The sequence below is a fragment of the Amaranthus tricolor genome, chromosome 16 (genome assembly GCF_026212465.1).
Source record: "Amaranthus tricolor cultivar Red isolate AtriRed21 chromosome 16, ASM2621246v1, whole genome shotgun sequence".
Taxonomy (NCBI): Eukaryota; Viridiplantae; Streptophyta; class Magnoliopsida; order Caryophyllales; family Amaranthaceae; genus Amaranthus; species Amaranthus tricolor.
The window spans coordinates 21,343,559-21,368,011 of record NC_080062.1 but is presented as its reverse complement, the minus strand read 5'-3'; the positions used below and the strand labels follow the sequence as shown (position 1 = coordinate 21,368,011).

The window sequence follows — 24,453 nt, the reverse complement described above, 5'->3', positions numbered from 1 at the left end:
CTTGATAGTTGATACGAGGTTTGAGCAATATGAACAATATGAAAATATCTTTGGTTTTTTATTTACTTCTGACATATTGCATTCACTAGATGCTTATAATTGAAATCTTGTTGTATTCGTTTGGAAGAAGCACTTAAAAATGTTGAGAAATATGATATTTGTGGTTATGATTTGTATGTGGAGTTGAAATTACTCCAAGAATTTTTACCTTAAGAAAAGTTAAGGGCTCTTGATATTTTAAAACAATTGAAACGTGTTAATTGTTTTCCTAATGCAGTTTTTGCATATAGAATATTGTTAGCTATTTCTTTTGCAGTTGCCTCTGCTGAATAAGAAGTTTTTGAAAGTTAAAGTTGCTTAAAACTTACTTGCGTAGTTCTATGTCACGGGAGAAACTGAACAGACTTGCTTTAATTGCAATTGAGAATGAAGTTTTGGATAAAGTTGTGTATGAAGAATTGATTGATAAGTTTGGATAAAAAAATGCTCGGAGGAAGAAAATTTTCATGTGATAATTATGTACGTTTAAATTTTAATTATGTTTTTAAAGGGGCCCATATTTTATTGTTCGCTTAGGCCTCTAAAATGTCAAAGACAGCCCTACTTGGGGGAGGAAGGTATTTGAGTTGAAACTTTTATTCTTGTACTTTCATCCAAGCCCCTAACATAACAAACAAGAGATAAGAATTTTTTATCTTAAAAATCTCATCTTAAACGTCTTATATTAAAGTCTCACAAATCATATTTCCCGACATTATAATGATATAAATGCATTTCTACAGCAGTGCAGTAAATAATGGCTTCAATAAATATCATTGCGTTCTTACGACGTCAGCAGTAAACAATAGCTTCCGTAAAGTACTCCCATTCTCATGCCATTACAAGACTCGAAGAAAATCAAAAACGAAATGCATCGAAAAAAATTAACCTAAGCTCTGATACCATGTAGGAAAACTAAACCTTTTGAAGGTACTATTCAATATATGCAAGGTATATATACAAAAGTAATCAAAAGAACCTAGTACGAAGCCCACATTATTATAAACAGTAGGCCCAAATACATAATAATTACTAATATCCTCAAAATACTTCCTTGGAAAACTGAGGATAATAAATGTGAAATACCCATCAAAACGTAGATTTTATAATCAATGGATAACTAAAAATAGATTTACAAATTAAAATTACTATACAAAAAAATCTCAATTGACACATTTAGATTGTATTGCTTCAATTGTCGTCGACAACTTTTTCTTTTGTTCGATTGCGGAATCTAAGTGGCAATAACTTTGGCCGTCGAGTTCGTCTATTAAAACCTCTAGTACAGATAAAACCTAATACAAATAAAAAAAAATCACCCATGAAAATTACACATGACAAAATAGTATGATATTAATATAGGAGTAAATGATATTAATATAGGAGTAAATAATAAGTAAGAACTACATACCTCCCCAATTACAATACATGATTTCTTTATCATTGAAACCTGTTTTAGTATACGTAAAAACAATTAGTATTATTTTTGAATAATAAATAATACTTTCCATATAAAATTCACTTTTTATACCTCTGTATATTGATGATGTAGTAGATCCACAATACAAAGTTCGTTTTACAAGATTCCATATCAGATTTGTGGGGACATTGACTGGATGCTGACTAGTATCATCATCCGCAAAAACCTGTGATTACAAATTATTAATTTTGAATAATAAACAATATGGTTTTTAAAAATTTAAAATTAATTATTTTTCTATTTACATTTATAGAAAAATCTCATTAACAGTTTTGAATTTTTTCTCAACAATTTTAGAGCTTAATCTCCAAAAATTACACTCTATATTTAAACGAGCATGGCTGTTTTAGGCAACTGTTTTTTTGTCCGTTACGTACTTGCTTCATATTGTTTCAAAACGCTTTGGACATTAAGTTGTAATGTTTATTTGTTCCATTTGTTTAGTACATGGGAATTATCCTAACTCGCTCTAAATGTCCAACAACTTTCATCATTTTAATTTAGATTTATTCATTTACTAAAATTATGTAATTAGTGAAAAAGTGAACCAAGGCTTTTTTTTGTATCCATCGAGTTATCTTATCTAGGACTGCTGCCCCTTGTGATTGGAAAATCATTTATTGCCCCTTAACATGTCCTAACAATCCGTTTTAATTTCTTGATATATATATATATATATATATATATATATATATATATATATATATATATATATATATATATATATATATATATATATATATATATATATATATATATATGTGAGATCCATTAAGAAGGGGTTGAAAATGAGAAGAGTAAGGACTCTACACCCTTGATTTCACTAAAATAAAAAAAAAATCAATGATCACGATTGAGCCAAAAACTCATAATTGTAAAAGTAACTATGTTACACAGAAAGGTAACTATGAAATAATTTTTAAAATGTTCTTAATTTATAACATAGTATCCTTTTTTGTATATATAGTAACCAAACAAAATCAAACAAAAATCCTTCTCACCCTTCTCATTTTAAAATAAATCTTATTTGATCCTATATATATATATATATATATATATATATATATATATATATATATATATATATATATATATATCTTATACTAGTTTAATGTATTTCCTCGGAATGTCCTTCTTTGTCATTGCTAAACGCCCTTTTGAATCTATATTGTTAAACGCCCCTTAAAAAGCCTTAAATATCGCCCCGCAAACTGCCACTTGGTTTTAATTTCCTTATACTTGGCTAAGTTTTACTCATTGCTGCATTTTCCTAATGCGAGACAGCATTTTTACTACTACATATTTTTCTCGATGGTAGCAGAAAAGCAAAAGAAAAACTTTCAAAGAGTTAGCTTAGTGGTTGAGTGTATCCTCCTTCACCTTTTGATTGGAGTTTGATTCTCCCTATCTACAAAAATGGTGTATTCCCTCTCCCCCTTACCTCCCCCTTACCTCTAGAAATTCTCTAGCATACTCTCAAAATAAAAAAAAAATAAAAAATAATTGAATTTGAATACAAACAAACTCCTTATGCAAGTTCAAGTTAAAAGGAACTAATTACCTCATTTATTTGAAAATAAGTACCATTCAGGGGAAATCTTCCTCTCATGGCGGTTCGAACAGGTATCTGCAATACATTTTAATTTCACATATTTTAGTCATATAATGTTTATTAGAATAATACTAAGAATCATTATTTACTATAACTTATACAAAATTATCATCAAAATAATCAATTGTTTTCAATTTAAATTCAGTGTTTATATTGCTTACCAATATCGTCCCTGGCACAGTTGTACAGTTACAATTAATCTCATCCTGGTTAAAGCATTCTTCTACACAAATAATGTTTCCATTTAGTAAACTATAAAAAATAAATACTTGCATAAATAATTATAGATTGGCATTAATATAAAAAACATACCATTAGCTTGTGGCCATATGGCAAGAAGATAAGGTACATCTCCGTCTTGTCTATCAAACTAAAGTAATAAATAAGATCACAAATTAATTTATTTTTCTTAAAATAACAGTCTGTAAAAAAAATAATAAAAAAAATATTCACATACATCCTTGAGCAGTGGATGATCACTAGGCAATTCATACCTGTATTTGAAAAATTATTATCAATTAATGAAATTCAAGCACTATATTATATTTTAACTAACAAATACTTGTTAAACTTATAAAACTTACACTTGATGCTCTGTCCTCAATCGTAAATGCTTAATGTGCACCGGTGGAGATGGACGTTCTGCATTTAAGCTAACTAAAGCTCTCGATGAATGTTGTTCCTCAGACGATTGTGCCAACTTATCACATACATCATCCTTGCACTTGACCGTGAGATCAATATTACAATCATAACGCTTGTCATCTCTGTCACTGCTTTGTAAAAGCTCTTCAATGTCTTGTTCTTCATTTGGATCAATATTACATACATCATCCTTTAAGTTTTTACATAAATCTTCAATGTCTTGCTCTTCTCTAATTGGTGATGTCGGATATTCTACAATATAGTTTTGGGAATTAATTTTGTTCGTTCCCTGAACGAGTGAGCTGGGATAGCAATCCAACGTGGAAAGAGACCAATCTACTACATATGAATTAGAAGTTGATGGCTCTGAAAGCAGACCAGGTGTTCGTTTGATAGCAAAAGGATTTATGATGTTTTTGTTCTTTTTACTCATCCCTTTAGACACTACTATCTTTCCATTCGATGTCCACGACAAAAATCGATGTTTTTGCGTCAAACTACATTCAGAAAAGTTAAAATTCAGCTAGTAAAATCAGGCAATATCAAATGAAAACATTGTAGTATAGAAGGAAAAAAAGAGTTTAATCATATATACTGAGTGATAATTCATAGGTAAGAATATAGCAACATAAAGGAAAAAGGAAAAAGTGGTAAAATATTTCTTAGTTTCAGATTTCACGTCATATTCAACGAAACGTTAAATTCTTGCAAGTGACAAGTGTTTATAGAACAATTGATGGACTAAGCAAGCAACTGAATTTAGAAACTAATTCTGTTAAACATAACAGAATCTGATCTCGTTAAGCAGTTATAGCTCATAACTAACTTTCCCACCAATATTCCTAACTAATTTCTTCTAAATATTCATCTATAAAATTTATCCTCGGTTGAATTTATATATGTGTATGTGTGTGTGTGTTTATTTATTTGAGACTGTAATAAAATGTTCACAAATCAATCATATATAACAAGCTCGCCACAAACCTATCTTCCCGACTTTTGAAGTATTTACATTCTGCTTTGAAAGGGCATGCATTACAGTTGGGATTTCTCTTCGTACAAAATACCTAAAATGTAAGAAACAATTTATAGTTATAGATCGATTCCCTTCCACAAAACTCTTGTACAAAAAGATAACTAAGAATTTGTAATGATTAATTAAATTTGTACCTTTCCAAATGTAATCATTTGATAATGCAATTCGTATCTGTAGAGAACAAGAAAACAAAAGAAATAAGTTAGCAAGTAAAACTGATAATATAAAATCCAAATAAGTAATATTACTAGTGGCGAAAAATACCGTTCGTCTTGGGTCAGATCATCTAATCTTGGAAGTAGATATTGCTGAATTTTATTTTCTAATGGATACCTACATTATAACGTCAACTTTTAAAACTGCTTGTTATCATTAGTAAGATAATTTGGCATAAATGAATAATGAATCGTATATTACTTTTGAAGAACGTGAAAGGGCAATCCATTGGGCAATGGTTGTAGAGGAACCCAGCCTAAACGTACTGCTATCCGAGCAATATTCACGTCAACCTAGTTATATCAACATCATATATATTGAGAGATGTAACTAAAAAAATATTCGCATATGGATAAGCAACTTGAAAAAAGCATCTGAATATTAGAGTAGGCTTTCCTTAGATAGCAAATTTCTACGAAAAAGTCACATTTACAATCCTAAACTATTTTTAGACTTCTCATATTAATGTAAATTACAAACTAACTCAAATTAATATGACCAAATGAAGAAGTCTTTGAAATAGATTTGGGCTTTGGCAAGAATGGGGAATTTTAGAGTAAAAAGTCAGGTGACCTGGATAAGTCTCAAAAGCTGAGTGTTAGTTGAGTTTATTTTAAGTTAAAACATAGCTTAAAGTATCATGAGAATATGAGCAAGGGTTACTGATGTGCGATTTTCTGATTTTTAGAGGATCAAAATATATTCCTAATAACAGAAATTAAGACTAAAAACACTGTTATATCATAATTTGCTAAAAGTATAATATCAATAAACTCACAGGGAATCCGCCATGGTCTTTCAGAGTTAAAAGTCGTAAACATTCAACACTTTTCAAACCAAGTCCATAAAAGCTCAATAAATAAGCCCTAAAAATATGAAAAGAAAATTAATTATCATTTCCATGAAAGTGTAGAAAGAATTGAAGAGGATGAATATGACAAACTGATCTTACTTTACCACTTGATGCGGAGCTTTACGTAACCATTCCAAATCCGTGGTACCATGTTGACCAACCAAACGATTTAGAGTTTTCTACATTTATGAAAAAGCATTAATAATACACCTTTCATTTTAAGTGCATAGACATAATATATTATCAATTGAATTTCGAGAGTTTATCCATTTCAAAATAAGGTGATAATAGTATTTACACTTCGGGTTGTAAGTACAAAAATATTTAGGTGAAGCTAAAACAATGGAAAAACAGTATTCATTTCTTGTGATACACATCTATGCCTCAAATGGTATTTATAGTTAATACGTTGCTAATATGGAAGAATAGACAAACTTTTTTCCTCTTCATATTTTGCTTAACATGTGTCACTTGAAACATTTACTAAAAGTCCTACCCATTCATGTGTTTGCAATATATTTCAAAGAAAATACCTCCATCATGAAACAATATAACTTTAAAAATGTAATTTCCAAACTTAAAGGAAGGCAGTAACACTCTATTATCCTGACTTATTTTCAATTCAATTCAGTTTATTACTTTTAGGCTTTAGCCGACTCCATATTATTGGGATTAAGATCACTTTGATACTCACGTTTTCACAGTTCTTTAAGTGGGAACAACAAGAGGGCAAGTTACCAAATATCAAATTTTAAAATTTACAAAAGGTGCAAGAAAGATTCGGCACTTTTAATCAGACACTTTAATAGGAGTTTCTTATGGACTCAGTATTAGTATTTAGTATTGTATTAAGTATAGTACGTGAGAACTACAGGAAAGGGAGAAATGTCCCATATAGGAAACATTGTAAATTGATTACGACATCCAAAATTGATATGTTTTGTGAAATTAAGACGTAGGATAAAAATTAACACAGTTATTTTATTCAATCAATTTGAAGATATTTTTGATGCTGTAGCTTATTGAGTAACCGATTTTTTTGTATTCTTCAGTTTTTAAAATATATATACTGATAGATATTATATTTTTATTTACTTCATTTTGAAGTTTGTCATTTTGATTTCATTCACTTAACATTAAAACAAAAAATAATACTCCTAAAGCTTTACAAACAAAAATTGTTTTTAATACCTGAATTTTTGATGCGATGATAAAATGTTGACCTCTACATTGGATGGCTTCAGCAATGTCTTTTACATTGGCACTCCGCACTGCTGCCCAATCTACCGAATCTTGTTGGTCATGGTTCCTTTCAGCGTTAGTGTTCCCAGAAAAATGGAGACGTATAGCCTCCCAATCAACCTCATCTTCACTACCATTGCCTTGTTTGTCTTTTCCATTATTTTTGAAAGAAGGTAAGGATTCAAGCATGACTTTTAAAGCATTCTTATATTCTTGTGCTTCTTGTGTACTCGACTCTGTTTCGATTTCTTTAACAAAAGTCTTTTGTCCATCTTCATCCTCATTTGGAAACTCAATAATTGGGCCCTCCAAAACTACTTTTTTTTCACAATCTTGATTAATTATTGGTTCAACAGGGTACCGTGAAGCCAACTCCATATATGCAGTACTGTAAGAGGTAAAAACCGAAATTCATTAACCAGGCTAAACAGAATATTCTTCCGACTAAAAGAACATAATATTTTATGCAAAAACTAGACACAACTTTGATCTTTAATTTTTCAATGTTATGTCATCAAAATATCTCTAATTCTTTTGTTATCAACCACCCGACTTCAACTTTTAGATTGTCATTTTTTAATAGTATGAACTTTATAGACAATGAAATTAGAGTCAATCAAACATTGATATTAAAAAATAAATTACCTTCTAATTTTTGATAATAAGGTGTCGTATGTTGGAGCAATCTTACTACACGATAGATAATGAAAGCATTACTATAACTCACGAAATGGGATAATAAGTGAAATTTTATGTAATTCTCATTATCATTAAGAAAGTAATGATTTCTTAATTAAATAAAAATGATTTGAAAATTGATAAAAATATGATCCAAAAAAATAAAAATATTCATTGACTACCCACCACATCCACTATCCACTCCCCAACCCTTGAATAACCACCTTGGTTGAAGGCGGATTGTCAAGTTTGGGCAGTGGGGATCAGAGGGTGGTTTGCAGGTTTTTTATAAAAACAATTTGATAACTCAAAAGTCTTTAGACAATAAAAATATAAAAATAAAATTTCAAATCAAAAAGATGTCTTGTCCTCACCATTTACAATAATATGAGAAAACTCATTGCAACAAAGGAATACGAGGACTGAAGCTACCGTAGCAGTACATGAATATTTTTGGTCATTTTTAAGTGATGGATGAATGATTAATTTGGTTAATTAGATAAAAAAGTTACTTGTATTCACTTTTTCAAGTTTTTTTAGTATCACACTATTAATTCAGGAGTTATCATTACATACGAACATAAAAATATCAGATCAGAACATATGTACATAAAAATCTAAAGATAAAAGCTTACCTCGATAAAACATCACACACATTTTGTGTGAGAAAAACGCCAACTACAGAGTCTAATACAGAGCCTTTCCATTCAACAAACTTTTTTGGCCCTGCCATTTTGTTAAGATCAGAACCTAATTCTAAAAGTTGCAATAAAGGGAAAGGGATAGGGATTATAAGTCGAAAAATAATAAATATTTTATTTCATTAAAGCACAATCTAGCTAACTCAATTACCTTGAAATATTTTCATTGTTTGGAGAAACCTCCTAGCCTTTGTACAGAGAATGGATTTCTCTATGTTTAATGTGCCTTCTTCACTGCAACACATTATATCCCACGGCTCAAATTTGCTAGCATCATCATAAAGTTGTAAAGATGCAAATGGCTTTACAAATTGATCCATTATATTCGATAAAGATTTGTCATCCCAACCTATGTAAAACAAAATAATTTAGATATAATTTTAGGTATAATGATAAAATAAAACATTATATTTTTCAAATAAATTAAACATTATCATTATATAAATATTACCTTCAAGGGTTCTCAGATAATCTCTACGATTGTCTCTGCGCTTATAGCGTCGCTTTAACATCTTTTCTTTCACAGCTTCTGTCTTTTCTTTTACAGCTTCTGCCTTTTCTTGCACAATTTCTGTCTTTTCTTTCACAACTTCCTTCTTTTCTTCTACAGCTTCCGTCTTTTCTTTTACAACTTTTATCTTGATCCTATTACGATTTGATCTCTTTTTTTTCGTCAATTTTTCCCTTGAGTTTAACAAAGTAAAAACACATCCAAAACACTCCCATAAAATTTTTCCTTTTGAAGGTACTAAATTCTTCAAATCACCTTCGGCTAAATTTGTCCGATCAACTGTATTTTGGAGCATAAAGTTAAATGCATTGAGCATATTAAAGTTTGACCGTTTTTTTCTAATCGTCCTTTTTTTCCTACAGAAAAAATTAGGCACTGCTTGCCGACATTCAGTAACACATTTAAATTTATAAGGAGACTTTCGATAAACCCTCATAGGTTTTTGTTCCAAAATTTGTTCTCCAAGCTGGATAATTTCTTTTTCTCTGACTTTCTCAACTTCAGATGTAATATCATTATTCGTCATATCCAAAACTCGCTTACAACTATAATTCTTTTTTGTTTTGGAAACATCATCACTACATTCTTTACCTCTGTTCTCCTCAACTTTTGATTTTTGAGTCTTTGGTTTTGGAGTTTTAAGTTTGGGTGTCCGCACATTTGGAACGGCAATTTTTGGCCAATAATATTTATTTTTGCGCTTTACTCCAGACTGCTTGTTTATATCTGAATTTATTTTCCTTTTTTTATTTTTATGTCGAGACATAGGAAGTTCACCATTCTTTTGGTTTGAGTCTGTCAGAAATTCAAAATTATAGCTATAAGCATTTATTCAGTATTCATATGACATGATTCTCCCTCCTGGAGACTTCAAATTTAGTTGAATAGAGAGAGTAAACAATAAACATCAAATGAAATTAAATAAATTAAAATATTTACTAAGTACCTTGAGATTGAACTTGATCAACTCCAATTGTATTTGTCGCATCACCTAAACCAATAATCTCTGTTCACCGCAAAATTTATCAAAATTTTGCTTTGTCAAAACATTAGATCTATTTAAATAAACCTTACAATAAACTATGGTAGTAGCAATCAATAAGAATAATCTCAGTTATGTACATAAGCGAATCCAACTATATATATATTTCAAACAATGTATAGTCCGTAAAGTTGGGTTATTGGGTTTCCCATTGGTGGACACTAAATAGTACTTCCAACAAACTAGTAAAGCCTTTCTTCTCTGTCTTTTAGTAATTTAGTTTTATGTACCAAATTACATATTTGCATTGACAAATGATTTTTCAAAATTATTTGTTTTCTTTAAGGCTAACTTTGATTTTACAATCTAGCCTAATATGATGACAACAACAGCAACAATGTCAGAGCCTTAATCCCAAAAACTTGAATATAATCGAACTTCTTTCGAGGTCCCCCAACTAGTGCAACGCTCGGCTCAACATGCTTAATTGTGCATTAGTGTTGGTATAATCGGACTCACTTAATTTAACTAATGTTCTTTAATTTATGGAACAACACACTCTTAGCTCATTTTCTTCAACTTATAAAAAGCTTGGATTTATAAAAATTCATTAATGGATTGGGATTTATAAATATAGGTTACAATCAGCAAATGTGATCTCCAGTCTTATATTATACTAGTATAAAACCCCGTGCAATAAACGGAATTTTTAGTATCAAAACATAAATAAATATAATTTTCAAAAACATGCAATAATAAATATACTATATACTAAAGATGAAGTAATAAACAATAATTGTTAAAATACAGTGATGACATTTTTATATGTGTAATAAATTTAAATAGTTTGTAGATGAGTAAAACAAATAACAGGTTGATTAATTTTATTTGCCACTTATGCCAATATCAACCAATAAAATTCTTTCATCTAGCGTGCGTGGCTCCAAAAGAATGACACGTGTGATTTTTCAGTCTTTTTATTAAATTGTATGATGATTAGTTGAATAATTCACATAACTAAATCAGTCTAAATCTTAATAAATTATTTAATGTCATCTAAATATTTCTTACTTTATTTCTTTTTTAAATTTCTCTAGCAATAATTTATTAATATATATGATTAATATTTTATTCCCTAATTTATAATTTTAAATTTGTTAATATCACCTAAATGATTCTTACTTTATTGTTTCCATTCTCTTAGTCAATTTATAGATTAGAGTATTTGATTAGTCGAAATAATTTCTATACCTAAATCAATAAATTTAACAGGTTGAATATTAATTGATTGTCAAATCTTTGATTGACGTAGATTGGTCAGCTATTTAAGTCAGTTAGTTTAAATACTCCAACAGAAAAATTACACATGGCAAGTGCTCTAGAAATTTGACACTTGGCTTTTCACAACTTTTTTAATAAATGTTATGAGTATGATACCATTACTATATCATTTTATAACATTCAATGCACATTGTGAAACTTTTTTTCCAAAACTACCAAAAGATCAATGAAAAATACTCAATATTTACAAAAAGCGGTTTTTTTTATTTTTCCTAGATTTTACTATAGGATTAATTGTGGTTTAGATGAAAAATTCCTCCTCTAATTATTAGTTGCAATAATTTTTATTTTGTTGCATTTCTTTATTAGTTACATTAATTTTCATTTTGTTGCATTATGGGGCTATATTACTCCATCTACTTTTTCAATTTTAAATACTTTGGAAATAAAATAAAATTGAATTGCACAAAGCTATTTGAATCGAATTCATATATATATATATATATATATATATATATATATATATATATATATATATATATATATATATATATATATATATATATATATATATATAACAAGCTACAGAAAAAGTGTTATACTTACCATGAATAGGTTGGAGACAAAGCTGAGGCTCATTTGCTTTAGATTGTGGTTGACATTGATTTGCTTCAACTTCCCTAATACCATTATTAATGCCCATAATTTGTAAAAAAGAAAGCCCCTCATATTCCAAATCAGTTGTGATGCTTGTAGTTGTAGAAATCTTTTCTGGGGTTGGAGGCACCCACATATGTTGTTGCACTTGTTCGTTTTTGTTCATAGAGAGGATATCCATAGTTTCTGAAAATAGATATGATTTAGATAATCATCTGTTTGTCGTCTTTTATTTTCTAATAAAACTGATTTATATTTTAAAAGTGCACAAACGTATTGATTTTAATCTTACTTTTCACCCACGGAACATTAATAGCTTATGCTCACAACAAAAAGAAAAGGTAGCAAACATAAAAGCAGAGACAGTTAAGGTTGGCTTATGGTCATGTTAAGCATGTACGAAGATATGCATTTAGATGAATTAGTGTTGTGTCAAGAGGTAACAAGCTTGTGTGAGATATATACACAACATATTAGTTACCCTGTGTAGTTAATAATAAAGAATATTAGATCAAACATATAAAGGCTTCTCACAACACCAAATATGTAATAAAAAAACTCAGTTTCCATCTGGTCTAAAAGTAGACTGGAAAGAACGACAACATCCCTGCACATACTTCATGAACGTAAGCAATAAAAGATAAAGAGAGGAGTTTGGAAACTAATTCAGTAATTTTCAGTCTTAAGGTCCTAAATCATAAGCAAGCTCTTGTAATTTTAAGCTAATGGCCGGATGGATAATAATAATTTTGCATACTTGAATAGCGACATCTTGAAGAGGTATTTGGTGGCTGTTTTTATAAGCAAATCTATTACCTAATGTTTAATTTTGTTTTGTGGGTAATGCTTCCATTACTTTGCCACAAGTAATTCCTTTACTTTGTTGCCACAATTACATGGGAGGAAACAAATGAACAAGCAAACTATCTTTTCATCTCCTCCTTCACCATTCTCATGCCCTTACCCGTCTTTATACCAAAGAATTATTATACCATTACCACTCTTTAACCATTCCTTTTCCATTTCATATTCACTTCTCATACCAAACACCTCCAGAGTAAGTTGCAAAGCTAATCGTAAGTACATTTCATTCTCATACTCGAAAAAGAACATGAGTCGGATGCTAGACCTTAGTTATGCCATATAGTCTGCCTCTTAGTTGAAAATCATACACCTTTGTTTATCAAGCTCCCAAGTCATAAGCACGCTCTTGAAATCTTGCATTTACTAGATTAGCACATGATAGGGTAAGTTTCAAAATTAATAGGCAGTGAAAACCCAAATAAACAAAGCAAGAAAGCCATAAGCTTTTGCTTATCGAATAAGCTCTAGCGATTTTAAGCTCATTTCTCTGTTGAATAGAGATTGTAATTGTACATTCTTGATTAGCTATATGATTGTGTTTCAAAGTTAGTAGTCTATACCAAAATTCATTTACCACTACCCCAATGCCCAATGCCATTAAGTGGTCCCACCCTAAGTTTGGGGGACGGAAGTTTGTTAGTGACAATAAAGAGATTATTTCCAATTGACCATCGGTAACAAATATCAGAGCAATTAATCTTTGGCCCATTAAAATAAGGCACAATAGCAAAATTCATTTATAAATCAAATACCATAAAATGCAAAACTTATAAAATACACTCAGCTTTTAGCCGCGCTTGTGGAAACTTATAACAGGTATAATCTTTCATACATCCAAATTTAGTATGAAAAAAAGCAAACACAAAATCATAAATTAATTAAAAAGTGTGCCACCATCAATCAATATTTGAAAACCTGTTACCCAACGAATCGGGTTGATTCAATACTCACCTAGCCTACCCCGTTATAAAAATATAGCCCTACATTTATCTTGAACTTTTCCTGTTCATATTTCTTTGATAAATATTTTCTTCCTTAATTTATTATCATAATTCAAATAAAATTAAGAACCACAATTTAGAAAATTTATAAAACACTCAACACCCAGTGACAGTAGTCTGAATATAAAAGTTTCAATGAGTATAGCCAGATATAATGAATAACATTATAATTCAAAACAAATTGAACATGCAAATGCAAATATCAATAAAACCAATTTATATATTTTAAAACTTCAAAATTACATAAACCAAATAATTAACAATATCATATCAAGAAAATATCTACAATTTAAAAACTACCGTTTATGAATTCGGTCAATCTCATTACTCCAGACAATAAAAACAGAATCGAATGAACAAACGAATCAATCAAAATTAGAAGTAATGCATGATTCAATTTGATGAATGTATTACTACATGCAATTAATTAGAACGAATTTAACTACAGAAACAGAATTGAAAGCATGAAGTAAAAGAAGAAAACGATTATCCCACAATCGTACCTGTAGAGATTATGTTCTTAAAAAAAAAAAAGGTAAATTGGGTTCTGGTAGCCGAAATTGTAAATTACGAGTATCAGAGAAAGAGAGATTTGAGATATTTAAGAAGAATAAGTGAAGAAAAAGAAGAGAGTTTGAAGGCGAGAAAAGAGGAGATAATACAACAAACTTTAGTATTAATTAGTTAATCTCTTACTAGTATTATTATTATTAGTAGTATGAATTAATTTAAATAATGTTTCTATTTCCGAAAACAGGACGTATTATTAGTATAACCTAAGCTAAGACCAAGTCTTGCGAGCCATTTCTCATATTCTTGGGAAATTTGCAACAAACATTTTTTAAAACCCCTTTTTTTAAAGAAATACCTTTTATAATTTTTTTTTGTAAAAAAACACCTTTTAAGAGAATTTTTTTAAAAAAAAACACCTTAAATCAGTTTTCGGTGACTTTTGTCAACTTTTCGGCGTTGACTATGTCATTTGTCAACTTTCCGACGTTGACTTTTGAGCTCAAATGGCATAGTCAACGCCGAAAAGTTGACAAAAGTCACCGGAAACTAATTTAAGGTGTTTTTTTAAAAAAAAGTCTCTTAAAAGGTGTTTCTTTACAAAAAAAAAGGGTTTTAAAAGGTGTTTCTTTGCAAATTTCCCTAATTTTTACAATATATAATTTAGTAATTTATTAATTTAAGATTATAATTGATATTTATCAAAAATAAAATTGATAATTATAATTTTATAATATAGGACTAATAATTAATCAATTTAAAATCATAATTGATACTTATTAAGTTAAAATTGATTTTTTTTATAAATTATAACTGATCTTTTAATTGTTTACTTTATGTTAAAATTGAAAACTTTAAATTGATCCATTTAATATTATAAACTCCTAAGAAGATATTAATTACTTTAATGTCAAAAATAATTACAAGATCAAAATTGAAATTTTTTTATTTCATTTAAAAGTTTTAACTAATTATTTAATTTATCACTTTATATATAATCAATCGCTTTAAGATCTTGATTGATCACTTTAATGTCGAAACTGAAGACTTATAAGTAGAAATTGAACACTTTAATGTCAAAATTGATCACTTAAAGGTTAAAAATGAAAAGTTTTATTTATAGTGATTTATTTATTTTTAACTTTAATGATACTTTAAAGTTAAAATTAATACCATTAAGGCTAAAATTATATTTTTGGTTTTCAATTTCTCAAATTTAGGCGATTTTCATTCTTCAAATTTAATTTTTATTCTTTAGCGATAACTTAATACCTAACCAACGTATATACATCAAAATTAAGAGTAGTTTTTTATTTTGCGTGAAAGGGGACATTCGATGGGTAGGCTTTTTATTTATATATTTTCACAAATTCTTAATAAGAATGTTTTATATTGAGACTATTTTTATTATGCTGATTTATGTATATTTAATGTGTTAAAATAGTTATTTTATAATTTTAAAGTGACCAATTAAAAAATAAGCTAATTATATGACTCTATATCATGGTGAAACAAGACGAGTTGTATACTTATCCCATTCAACCTGAGTCGATGCAATAAGAAGTCTCATAAATATTAAATTAAAAAAAGTTATATAATGTAAATTTACAAAATAGTAAAATAGTAAAATTTTTATATAATAATTATCGTTGATTAAATTTATATAGGAAAGTATTAGTCAGACTATAAAAGGACACTTTCAGTGTCCCGTACAATGTAGGGTCCAAATGGGGTTTTTTCCTGAAAGATGCGGACAAATCGTACCCGTTCCCCAATGAGAAAGTGAAGAGAAATGCGCGCAGTCAAGAAATCCCCCAACTGATATCTGCGTCCAGTAGGGATCAAATTCCAAACTTTTTACTCTATATACACATGCTTTATCCATTGAGCCACAAGCGTTTTTAATAGTATCAGACTATAATTAATACAATTTAAAGACCCAGAAACAATTTTCATCCGAGATTCTTATATATCTTCTTTAATGCATATTATAAGAGCATTTTGGGATGGATAAAATCATCAACATTAATATTTTTAATGCATATCTTTCGATAGATGAAATTGTCAAACCGTGCAATCTTTCTTATCACCTCAAATAAGTTTTTATCAATTTTAGCTTTGAAAAGCTTTTTTTATCTCACGTCATTACCTACTCAGTTGAAATAATTTTATAAGCATCGGAAACATTCAGATAAAAGACCTTATAACTTGACTCGATTTTCTTACTTCATTATTTTAGTGTTGGTATTTCTAGGATAAGGGGGAAATTTTGAAGAAGTATGAATAGTAGCAATTGGTGTGTAAGGTGATCTCGATAATGTGGTGTGTAAGGTGTAGTCAGTAGTCTAGTTATGTACTTGGCGTTGTATTGCATAGTCCACTCTTATGCTTTCTTTTTAGTGACATGTCTTTCGATTTTGCCAGCGATTTTGGGTCCCCCAAGTTTCAGTATTTGTTTTTAATAATATTCTCATTTAAAAAAAACAATCATTAAATTTCACGAACTATCGTGATAATATGTGGAGTGAAAATTAAGTACAAGATTCCATCAATAAATCTTTGTTTAACTTTATTAATCTGAGTTAAATAAAAAACCAAAAATATTTTAAATTTCTTTTATTGTTCAAACATGTCAATAACTACCAAAAGGTAATCAACTCTAAATGATTCACTAGGAGACTGAATTTCTTCACCCATATTATTCTCATCAAAGATTTTTTTCTAATAACTATTTGCGGGGCCGCGTGCGAAGCACGTGATCCTCCAAAATATCCTATCGATTGTCGTAATAATATTTCATACAGTTGTATTAACAAAAACTATATTGAAAATATTTATGTTAAACATACTAAGCTATGCAATATTTAAATACAATGAGAGTAACTTTTTGACTTTAGAGATTTTTATGCCGATAAAAAACATGGTAGCATCAATTCAGTTGTATAAATCTCAACCAAGACAACTACAATTGTATGCTTGTCTAGAATGTAAAAAAAAAAAATTCAAGTAAAAAATATTTAAAAAGTGCAAAAATCAAAAAGCAAAAATTTCAAATTCAAAATTACAGTGCGGTACCTTGGAATTCATTACCAAAAAAGTTATTTCGTTGTATAAGTGTATATTTTCTAATCATGTATTACAAAAGTAAATATTCAAAAAAATTCACAAGTAATTATTACAAAAAAAAAAAATATTCCAAATAAATCGAAGTTTGAGCACTGTGAAAGAAACCAATAATCAAGAAACTCAGAAGCAAAATTCCTACTAATTTCAAGCTATATTAGTATACTAAAAATCCTAATTTTTAATCCAAGCTTTTAAGCTTTGATGAGATCCAACTTGATCCTGAATTCAAATAAATAGAATGAAGTAAGAACCTTAAGTTTCCCAAAATAAGATAAATATATTCCTAATTTTTCCGTTCAAAAACAAAAGGTAAAAGAAAAACTTCATTTTGAATCATCTAAGGAACGGTCTTATCCAGTGGCGATTTCAGGAATTAGAGTCTCAGGAGGCACTAACAAATGGATGAAGTGTCAGAAGAGTTTCATTTGTGAAATTAACAACTGAATTTTTCATTTTTATTTATGCAAATTTCCAAAAGAAAATAACCTAGCTTACATTCATTATTATGCACGAAGACCTACTAATGCACAAATTGAGAATTCTTAACCTCTATACTCCAAGACCTCATGGAGCATTAGGGATGATAATATAAGGTTGTATTTTATGTTTCAGTTTTCTTATTACTAGCATCTTGCATTATATATCCCTATAAAATAATTATCCTTTCAGATTAATGATAAAACATAGATAATTTATTAAACTTAGGGAAAAAAAAGTATATAAGAGTAAATCATAAGGTATGTTACGGGCAACGACAGCACAACAGGAGACAGCAGGTCTCCGGTGGAGCGGCGGTGACTGGCGACTGGTGGATGCTATATTATTTGGACTCAGGTATGGGTATCGTATATGGGTGTGGATTCTAAGATCCAGTATGAAAATTTAAAATTCTTGGATACGTGAATATTGTCTTATTATTGGATACGAGTAATGGGACATTGCAAAATAATTAAAAAAAATTTAAATTTTTTCATAATGCTCATTATCAAGATAAACAAAAAAAAATGTTTCATTAAAAGTCAGAAAAAACCTTAATCTAATAAAGAAAGAAACAAAGAATAGTAAAAAGTATTAGTAAAAAAAATTACATAAAGTAGTAGTGTGGTAGGAAGCGTATGTGTCATAATAGTATAAGTTTCTAAAAACAATGCTTAAAAAATACTTTTAAAAAGTAATTAAAAAGTTAAAAGAAAAAAAAAAGTAAAGCTTCTTGAAAAGCTTTTATTCACGTTCTTACTCATTTACCAAGCAACTTTAACTTAATATCCATGGCAAAAGGTAAAAATATCTGATTTTTCTTTTAAAATTGTTCCCGGGCACGTGCCCGAGGATGCCCATACCTAGATCCGCCCCTGGTCTTGCCCACAAACCAAAAATGCTTCATATCGTTGTTACACATAATGAAAGTCAGATTATATTAACCATAAAGTATGGAAAGATAATTTAACAGTTTGTCCAACATAATGTGACTTCAGAGGTATGATTTCAGTCTTAAAAATGGGCAAAACAAAAACAAAAACAACTTGAAGAGTAGAGTTTCAAATGGGCATTTTTTGGAGCATAACACACAGATTAGTAAAGTTAAACCATAAGAAATGACGAGTAAATTTGTATATTAGAAAATGACTTTTGTGTATATATACGAGTTCTTTCACTTATACATACAACTTACAGATTTTTCATATGACTACTATATTAACATATATCAGGAAGAAACAAAGTTCAGTAACCCAAAAAAAGTTCACTTATACATACGAGTTCTTTGCACGATTTGTCTTTCCTCCAACCACCACTGTTGTTCCGTCTTGTAAAGCCCATATCTTGAGAATATTTGCAAAGTAACCCAAAAAAAAGTTTAGTAGCATTAAGTAAAAATTGACTAACGGATTCAGTCATGAAGAAACAAAGTAAATCAGTAGGTATGTTGTTCTTCATTATATTTTTTAAGGTCATTAATTCGCTACAAGATAAAAAAAAAATCCACTTTAATCTTGAGCAGCAGACAACAATTAACCAAGAAAGCATATATGGCATTAAGATATAACACCCTCTACCTAGGGGACTTATTTGACTGTGCGCATTTCTCCTGGCTTCTCCCTCAAGTGGGTATGGGTATGATTGTTCCGCTACCTCTCCCCCCGGACCCTGACTTTGTGTGGGATGTTGGGTTGATGACCATGACCATCAAGCTATAACACCTGTTGGACCTCTTGAGTTTTGATGATGACTACACTTTATTTAAACAAATATGTTTTTAGAGATTGTGTGCAGGTCGATATTCGGTCGTGATTATGATCGTTGATAGTACCTATGACTTGGTTCATGGAAATGTACGTGTCAAAAAGATCCGAAAGATGTTAGAAGAAGTATGTCGCTTGGGATGTAAAATGGAGACAACAGGTCTACTGTTCCCAAGTTGGATGTTCTAACAAAACTGAAAATTGGAGACAGCGCACTGTTCCTGAACTGGAGTCAGCTTACGTCCACTGAAAATTCTGATTATTATTTTCTATTTTTAGTTGATGTATTAATTAAATTAATTTGTTGCATTTATTTATTATAGTTAATTGGCAAAAAGTTTTCTAAAATATCTTTACGTATGAGTTTCTAAATAAAGATCCTTTATTTTAGGATCTATATTTAGTAAATGACTATATTTAGCTAAGAAGGAATAATAGCTAATTTTAAGGGATCCTTAGCTATTTTTAGCTAAAGGTAACCGTCCCTAATATTAGTAATAGGTAACTGTTTCTATTTTTAGTAAAGATCAACCGTTTCTATTTTTAGTAAAGTTCTAGCCGTTATTATGGGAACAGGAACTGTTGCTAAAGAAACTGCTGCTTAAGGGAACAAAACCTATTGTTAGGGAACATCGGTTATTGTTGTTTTAAACGTATGATTGATTTATTCAAGTCATTGGGGAAATAACCGTTTGGTAGTTTAATCCACATTATTCCCATGATCTTTTGCGAAGGAATAATGGATTGGAATATTCCTTTTTATTAGGGATTTTAGCTCTATAAATAGTGGACTCGGTTATTCTTCAAAACTCGCCTTAGTATGAGCCATTAAATCATACGTAATTTTGGGAGAATTTTTACAAGAAAAATTTGTTTTAAAAATGCCAATTAATTTATAATATTTTCTTGTGCAACTTATTGATTTTATTTTTAGAGAATTTTTATCCTTTTGTAAGGGTTTTTAAGAGAATCTTTGTAACTAGACTTGGGTGAGTCTAGGGGAATTAGAATGCTTCTAGTGAAGCTAGAGAAGAGAATAGCTTTGAGTAAAGCTAAGGACATAGCTTTTAGTGAAGCTAGTGTGGAGTTTAGCATTTAGTGAAGCTAAGTTTGTTGCTTTGAATGAAGCAATTTGAGAGAGAAGAGTTGGCCTAGTTGATGCGCTTCGAGTGAAGTAAGATGTTTAATGTAATTGTAACGAGTTGCCTTAAACATAGTGGAGAATTTAGAAATCCCGAGGGGTCGTGGTTTTTCCTTCTATTTAGGCCTAGAAGGTTTCCACGTAAAAATCGTTTATCTCTTTTAATTATTTCACTCTAAGTTTAAGCTTTATTTATTTTATTCAATTCCGCAAAAACAGGGCAAAAACGCTTAAACTAGTAACAACAACAATTCACCCCCCTCTTCTGGCTGTTCCCGTACCTAATTGAGTCTACAACACCCAACAATTATGAACACAGTGCCCCTTTCTTCCACTGGAATTCTTCAAGAGAGAAAAATGACACCATTTAATCTTTCTATCAATCATTATCCTAATGCCATTAAGTGAAGATAATTGCATGTGCATGAAATAAAAAGCTTATGCATGTTGTGAGCATTAGGAAACCAAATCCAGCATATACAATGGGCACTCCAGGGTTAGTTTGAGTATTAATGGAGTGCAGATTAGCCAAGACATAAAGAAATAAGTTTTAAGAATCAATAAGGAGTTCGCATAAATGGTTAATCGAATTAGTAACCTTTAATTACTATCTTTATGCCATTAATTTCAATTGGGACGTCGAACCCGACAAATTTCCCTTCTTGATCATACAGGTCACGAGCAAGCATTGATCTGCATAAACAAATAAAATTAAAACTTCTAAATAGAAGATGTAGAAGTTTTACTATTTAGAATCAAGCTTTGTACACGTGATTTTTATAGCAAAAGATCAACCCCAAAAAGAATTTTCAGCACCAAGAAGGTGAACAAAAGATGCAAAAGCCATGTCTAAATCAAAAAAAAATAAACATCATTATTTAACTCTTACATCTGCTTTATTTGCTGAAATTAACCATATAATCTTATAAACGGCTACATGACATCTAATAAATGCATTGATCTAACGAAATAAAGCAACAATTAGAATTGTCTGAAATTAACCCGATCAACAGTTGGGTAACAATCACAAGAAACAATAAACTAAAATATTACTTCTAAACTTAAAGTGAAGTATGTCAAAATAGTCATTCTTGTACACCATAAGCTTGGCAAGGATCACTATCTTTGCCCTTGGTTGCAAGGCATTTTAAGAATCTATTCTAGATAAAAATAAATAAATAAATAAATAAACAACTTTTACAAATGAAATTCTGCTTTAAGAAACATGATTTAAAAGAAATTTGATTAACACAATGCAATAAAGTGTTTTGACCCTTCAAGGTGCTATGGTTTTCGACCATAACAACTTTATAATTTTCAACATGTTTTAAAGTCCCATTCTCAGTAGATACATGTGTGGTTAAAGCTTGTAATCTCGGAAAAATGAATTACAATTAACACAATCTCATAAAAATCCCAAATCTACCAAAACCAAAATTCAAAGACAAAAAAGAATTCCAACCAAGTAATCAAACCATAATGTAAGTAACAAAGAAAAGAATAGATTTTGATACAAAAAATAGAGCTGTTCATGGGCGGGTAACTCGCCAGGCTCGACCCACTCGACTCAAAAAACGGGCGGGCATGGACAATGTTTTTAGATTAAAATTAAAACTGGACGGGTAATACTCACCCGCCAAGATAAATGGGCAGGTAGCGACACCAAAAAAATACGTAAATTAGGGTTGAACAAAGTTTGGTCTAAATCGTAAATCAAATCGGACCAAATGGTAAGTTAAGTATTTGGTCTATGTTTTAAAATTTTCAAACCAGACCGAACCGAAAAATCGTAATATATTCTGGTCTAGTGTAAACCGTAAAATGTAGACTATGAGTATGAACCGAAATATATGACATTATGCCTTCGGCCCAACTCTAAATATTTTAGTTACTGCTAGGCGCCGCTAGCCCATTAATTTTGGTTTAAACTTGAAATTGAAAATCTAATTTCTACACACCCTTCTCTTCCTAGTTTCTTACCATGCAATTTTTTTCTCACTCAATCTCAAACTCAGAAAAAGAAATTTGCTTCTGATCACAATATTCGATAGCAGTTACATAAGAGGCCTATTTCCTAAGAAATATTTCAATGAATTCTTTTTGTTTTTAATTAAAAATGCATTAAAAAGAAAAACCGTAAATCAGACTAAACCAGACTGTTGTTGACTGATTGACTGGTTAAAAAGAAAAAAATGCATTAAAACAGTCTGGTATGGTCTGGTTGTTGACTGGACTGGTCCACTCTGAAAAATTTTCAAATCGGATTTTCTGGTCTAATCTAATTTTTGTATTAAATCAGACCAGATCAAACCGTGTGCAGCCTAGTTCATAAATATGATTTTGCCTTATATAACATCAAATTCAACAATCATTTCCGTCAACTAAAAAATTATCATTGCTGTCTTGGTATAATTTTGCATTATATCCTCGAAAAGTCAAATTATTTTTATTTAAACACTTAACCGCAAATAATATTCTAAATAAAACTTGCCTTCAATATTCTTTCTCTTTCATAATCTTTTCTTGTAAACTTTTATGAATTGTTTGATTTTTATCTAGTCTAATTATCCTCAAATCATTTCAAGTACTCATATTAGTCATATAGTCGAAATTATTCTCATGTTTTTTTTGTCTCCAATCACGTAAATATTATTTGCTAACAAATTTTGATTACTACAAGATTTAAATAGTTTACAACAAAAACAAAACACTTTATCAACATTTTTAGAATAAATTAATCATTTTTTTATTAATTGTCTCATCATTAATATTTATGTTATAATATTAAATAAGATAAATGTCTATTATAAATGTCCAAAGGAAAAATTCAAGATTTATTTCTTTAAATAGATAACATACACATTAGCAAAGTATAAGCTCATACCCCCTCCACCTAACCCTCTCGGATCCTACCTTCGAGAAAAACTAACATACTGGGGTACTAAACCAGTGAAGACGCCACCATATTGGGGTTTGCAAGGCCCGCATGGTAACACCTCGGTCAAGGGTGCGTTTCGGCCATCCGGCGCCCAATGACAAAAGTATGCTCATATCCCCTTACGCTGATCCCGTCGGATCTCACCTAGGGGACTACTAAATCAACTGAACATAATCCAATTGAGTCACGCCAACTAATCATAATCAAGGTTAGTCAGCCAACGAATGTCCTCTACTCATAAATCCCTCCACACCTCAATCGAGATGGTATCAGGCCCGACTGCCTTTTCTCTCCCCATCTTTTTGAGAGCTTCTCCTACTTCTTCTGTAGCAATATCACTCATTGACCCATATTTCAGTGGTCTTTGCGCGTCAGAAATTTAATTGTCCACCTCCTTCGGCCATATATATATATATATATATATATATATATATATATATATATATATATATATATGTATATATATATATATATATATATATATATATATATATATATATGTATATATATATATATATGTATATATATATATATGTATATATATATATATATGTATATATATATATATGTATATATATATATATATATATATATATATATATATGTATATATATATATATATATATATATATGTATATATATATATATATATGTATATATATATATATATATGTATATATATATATATATATATATATAT

At 29.6% G+C, this 24,453-nt stretch overlaps 1 protein-coding gene across 2 annotated transcripts; it reads right to left on the bottom strand.

Annotated features, from left to right (window-relative positions):
- Positions 1–512: 512 nt before the first annotated feature.
- Positions 513–14,472, bottom strand: LOC130802711 (protein ROS1C-like). 2 transcript variants are annotated; one of them, XM_057666747.1, is made up of 21 exons: positions 14,302–14,472; positions 11,883–12,119; positions 9,960–10,019; positions 8,954–9,808; positions 8,654–8,851; positions 8,437–8,527; positions 7,073–7,511; positions 5,981–6,060; positions 5,807–5,894; positions 5,230–5,321; positions 5,077–5,145; positions 4,947–4,983; positions 4,761–4,843; positions 3,716–4,273; positions 3,589–3,625; positions 3,444–3,501; positions 3,293–3,354; positions 3,081–3,146; positions 1,571–1,685; positions 1,451–1,489; positions 513–1,334 (listed from the first exon to the last, which is right to left on the bottom strand). In XM_057666747.1, the coding sequence occupies exons 2-21, from the start codon at positions 12,112–12,114 to the stop codon at positions 1,231–1,233; spliced, it is 3,363 nt and encodes a 1,120-aa protein (XP_057522730.1). In that variant the 5' UTR covers positions 12,115–12,119; positions 14,302–14,472; the 3' UTR covers positions 513–1,230. The 2 variants fall into 2 exon arrangements, with proteins under 2 accessions (XP_057522730.1, XP_057522731.1); XM_057666748.1 differs by lacking the exon at positions 14,302–14,472 and having other exon boundaries at positions 514–1,334; positions 8,954–9,147; positions 11,883–11,962.
- Positions 14,473–24,453: the final 9,981 nt, after the last annotated feature.

Coding starts and splice junctions, on each gene's coding strand:
- LOC130802711 (XM_057666747.1), bottom strand. CDS start 12,114: ATGGATATCCTCTCTATGAACAAAAACGAACAAGTGCAACAACATATG. Junction 4,984..5,076: donor GATCTGACCCAAGACGAACG/GTATTTTTCGCC, acceptor TGTTCTCTACAG/ATACGAATTGCATTATCAAA. Junction 1,490..1,570: donor TACATCATCAATATACAGAG/GTATAAAAAGTG, acceptor ATACTAAAACAG/GTTTCAATGATAAAGAAATC.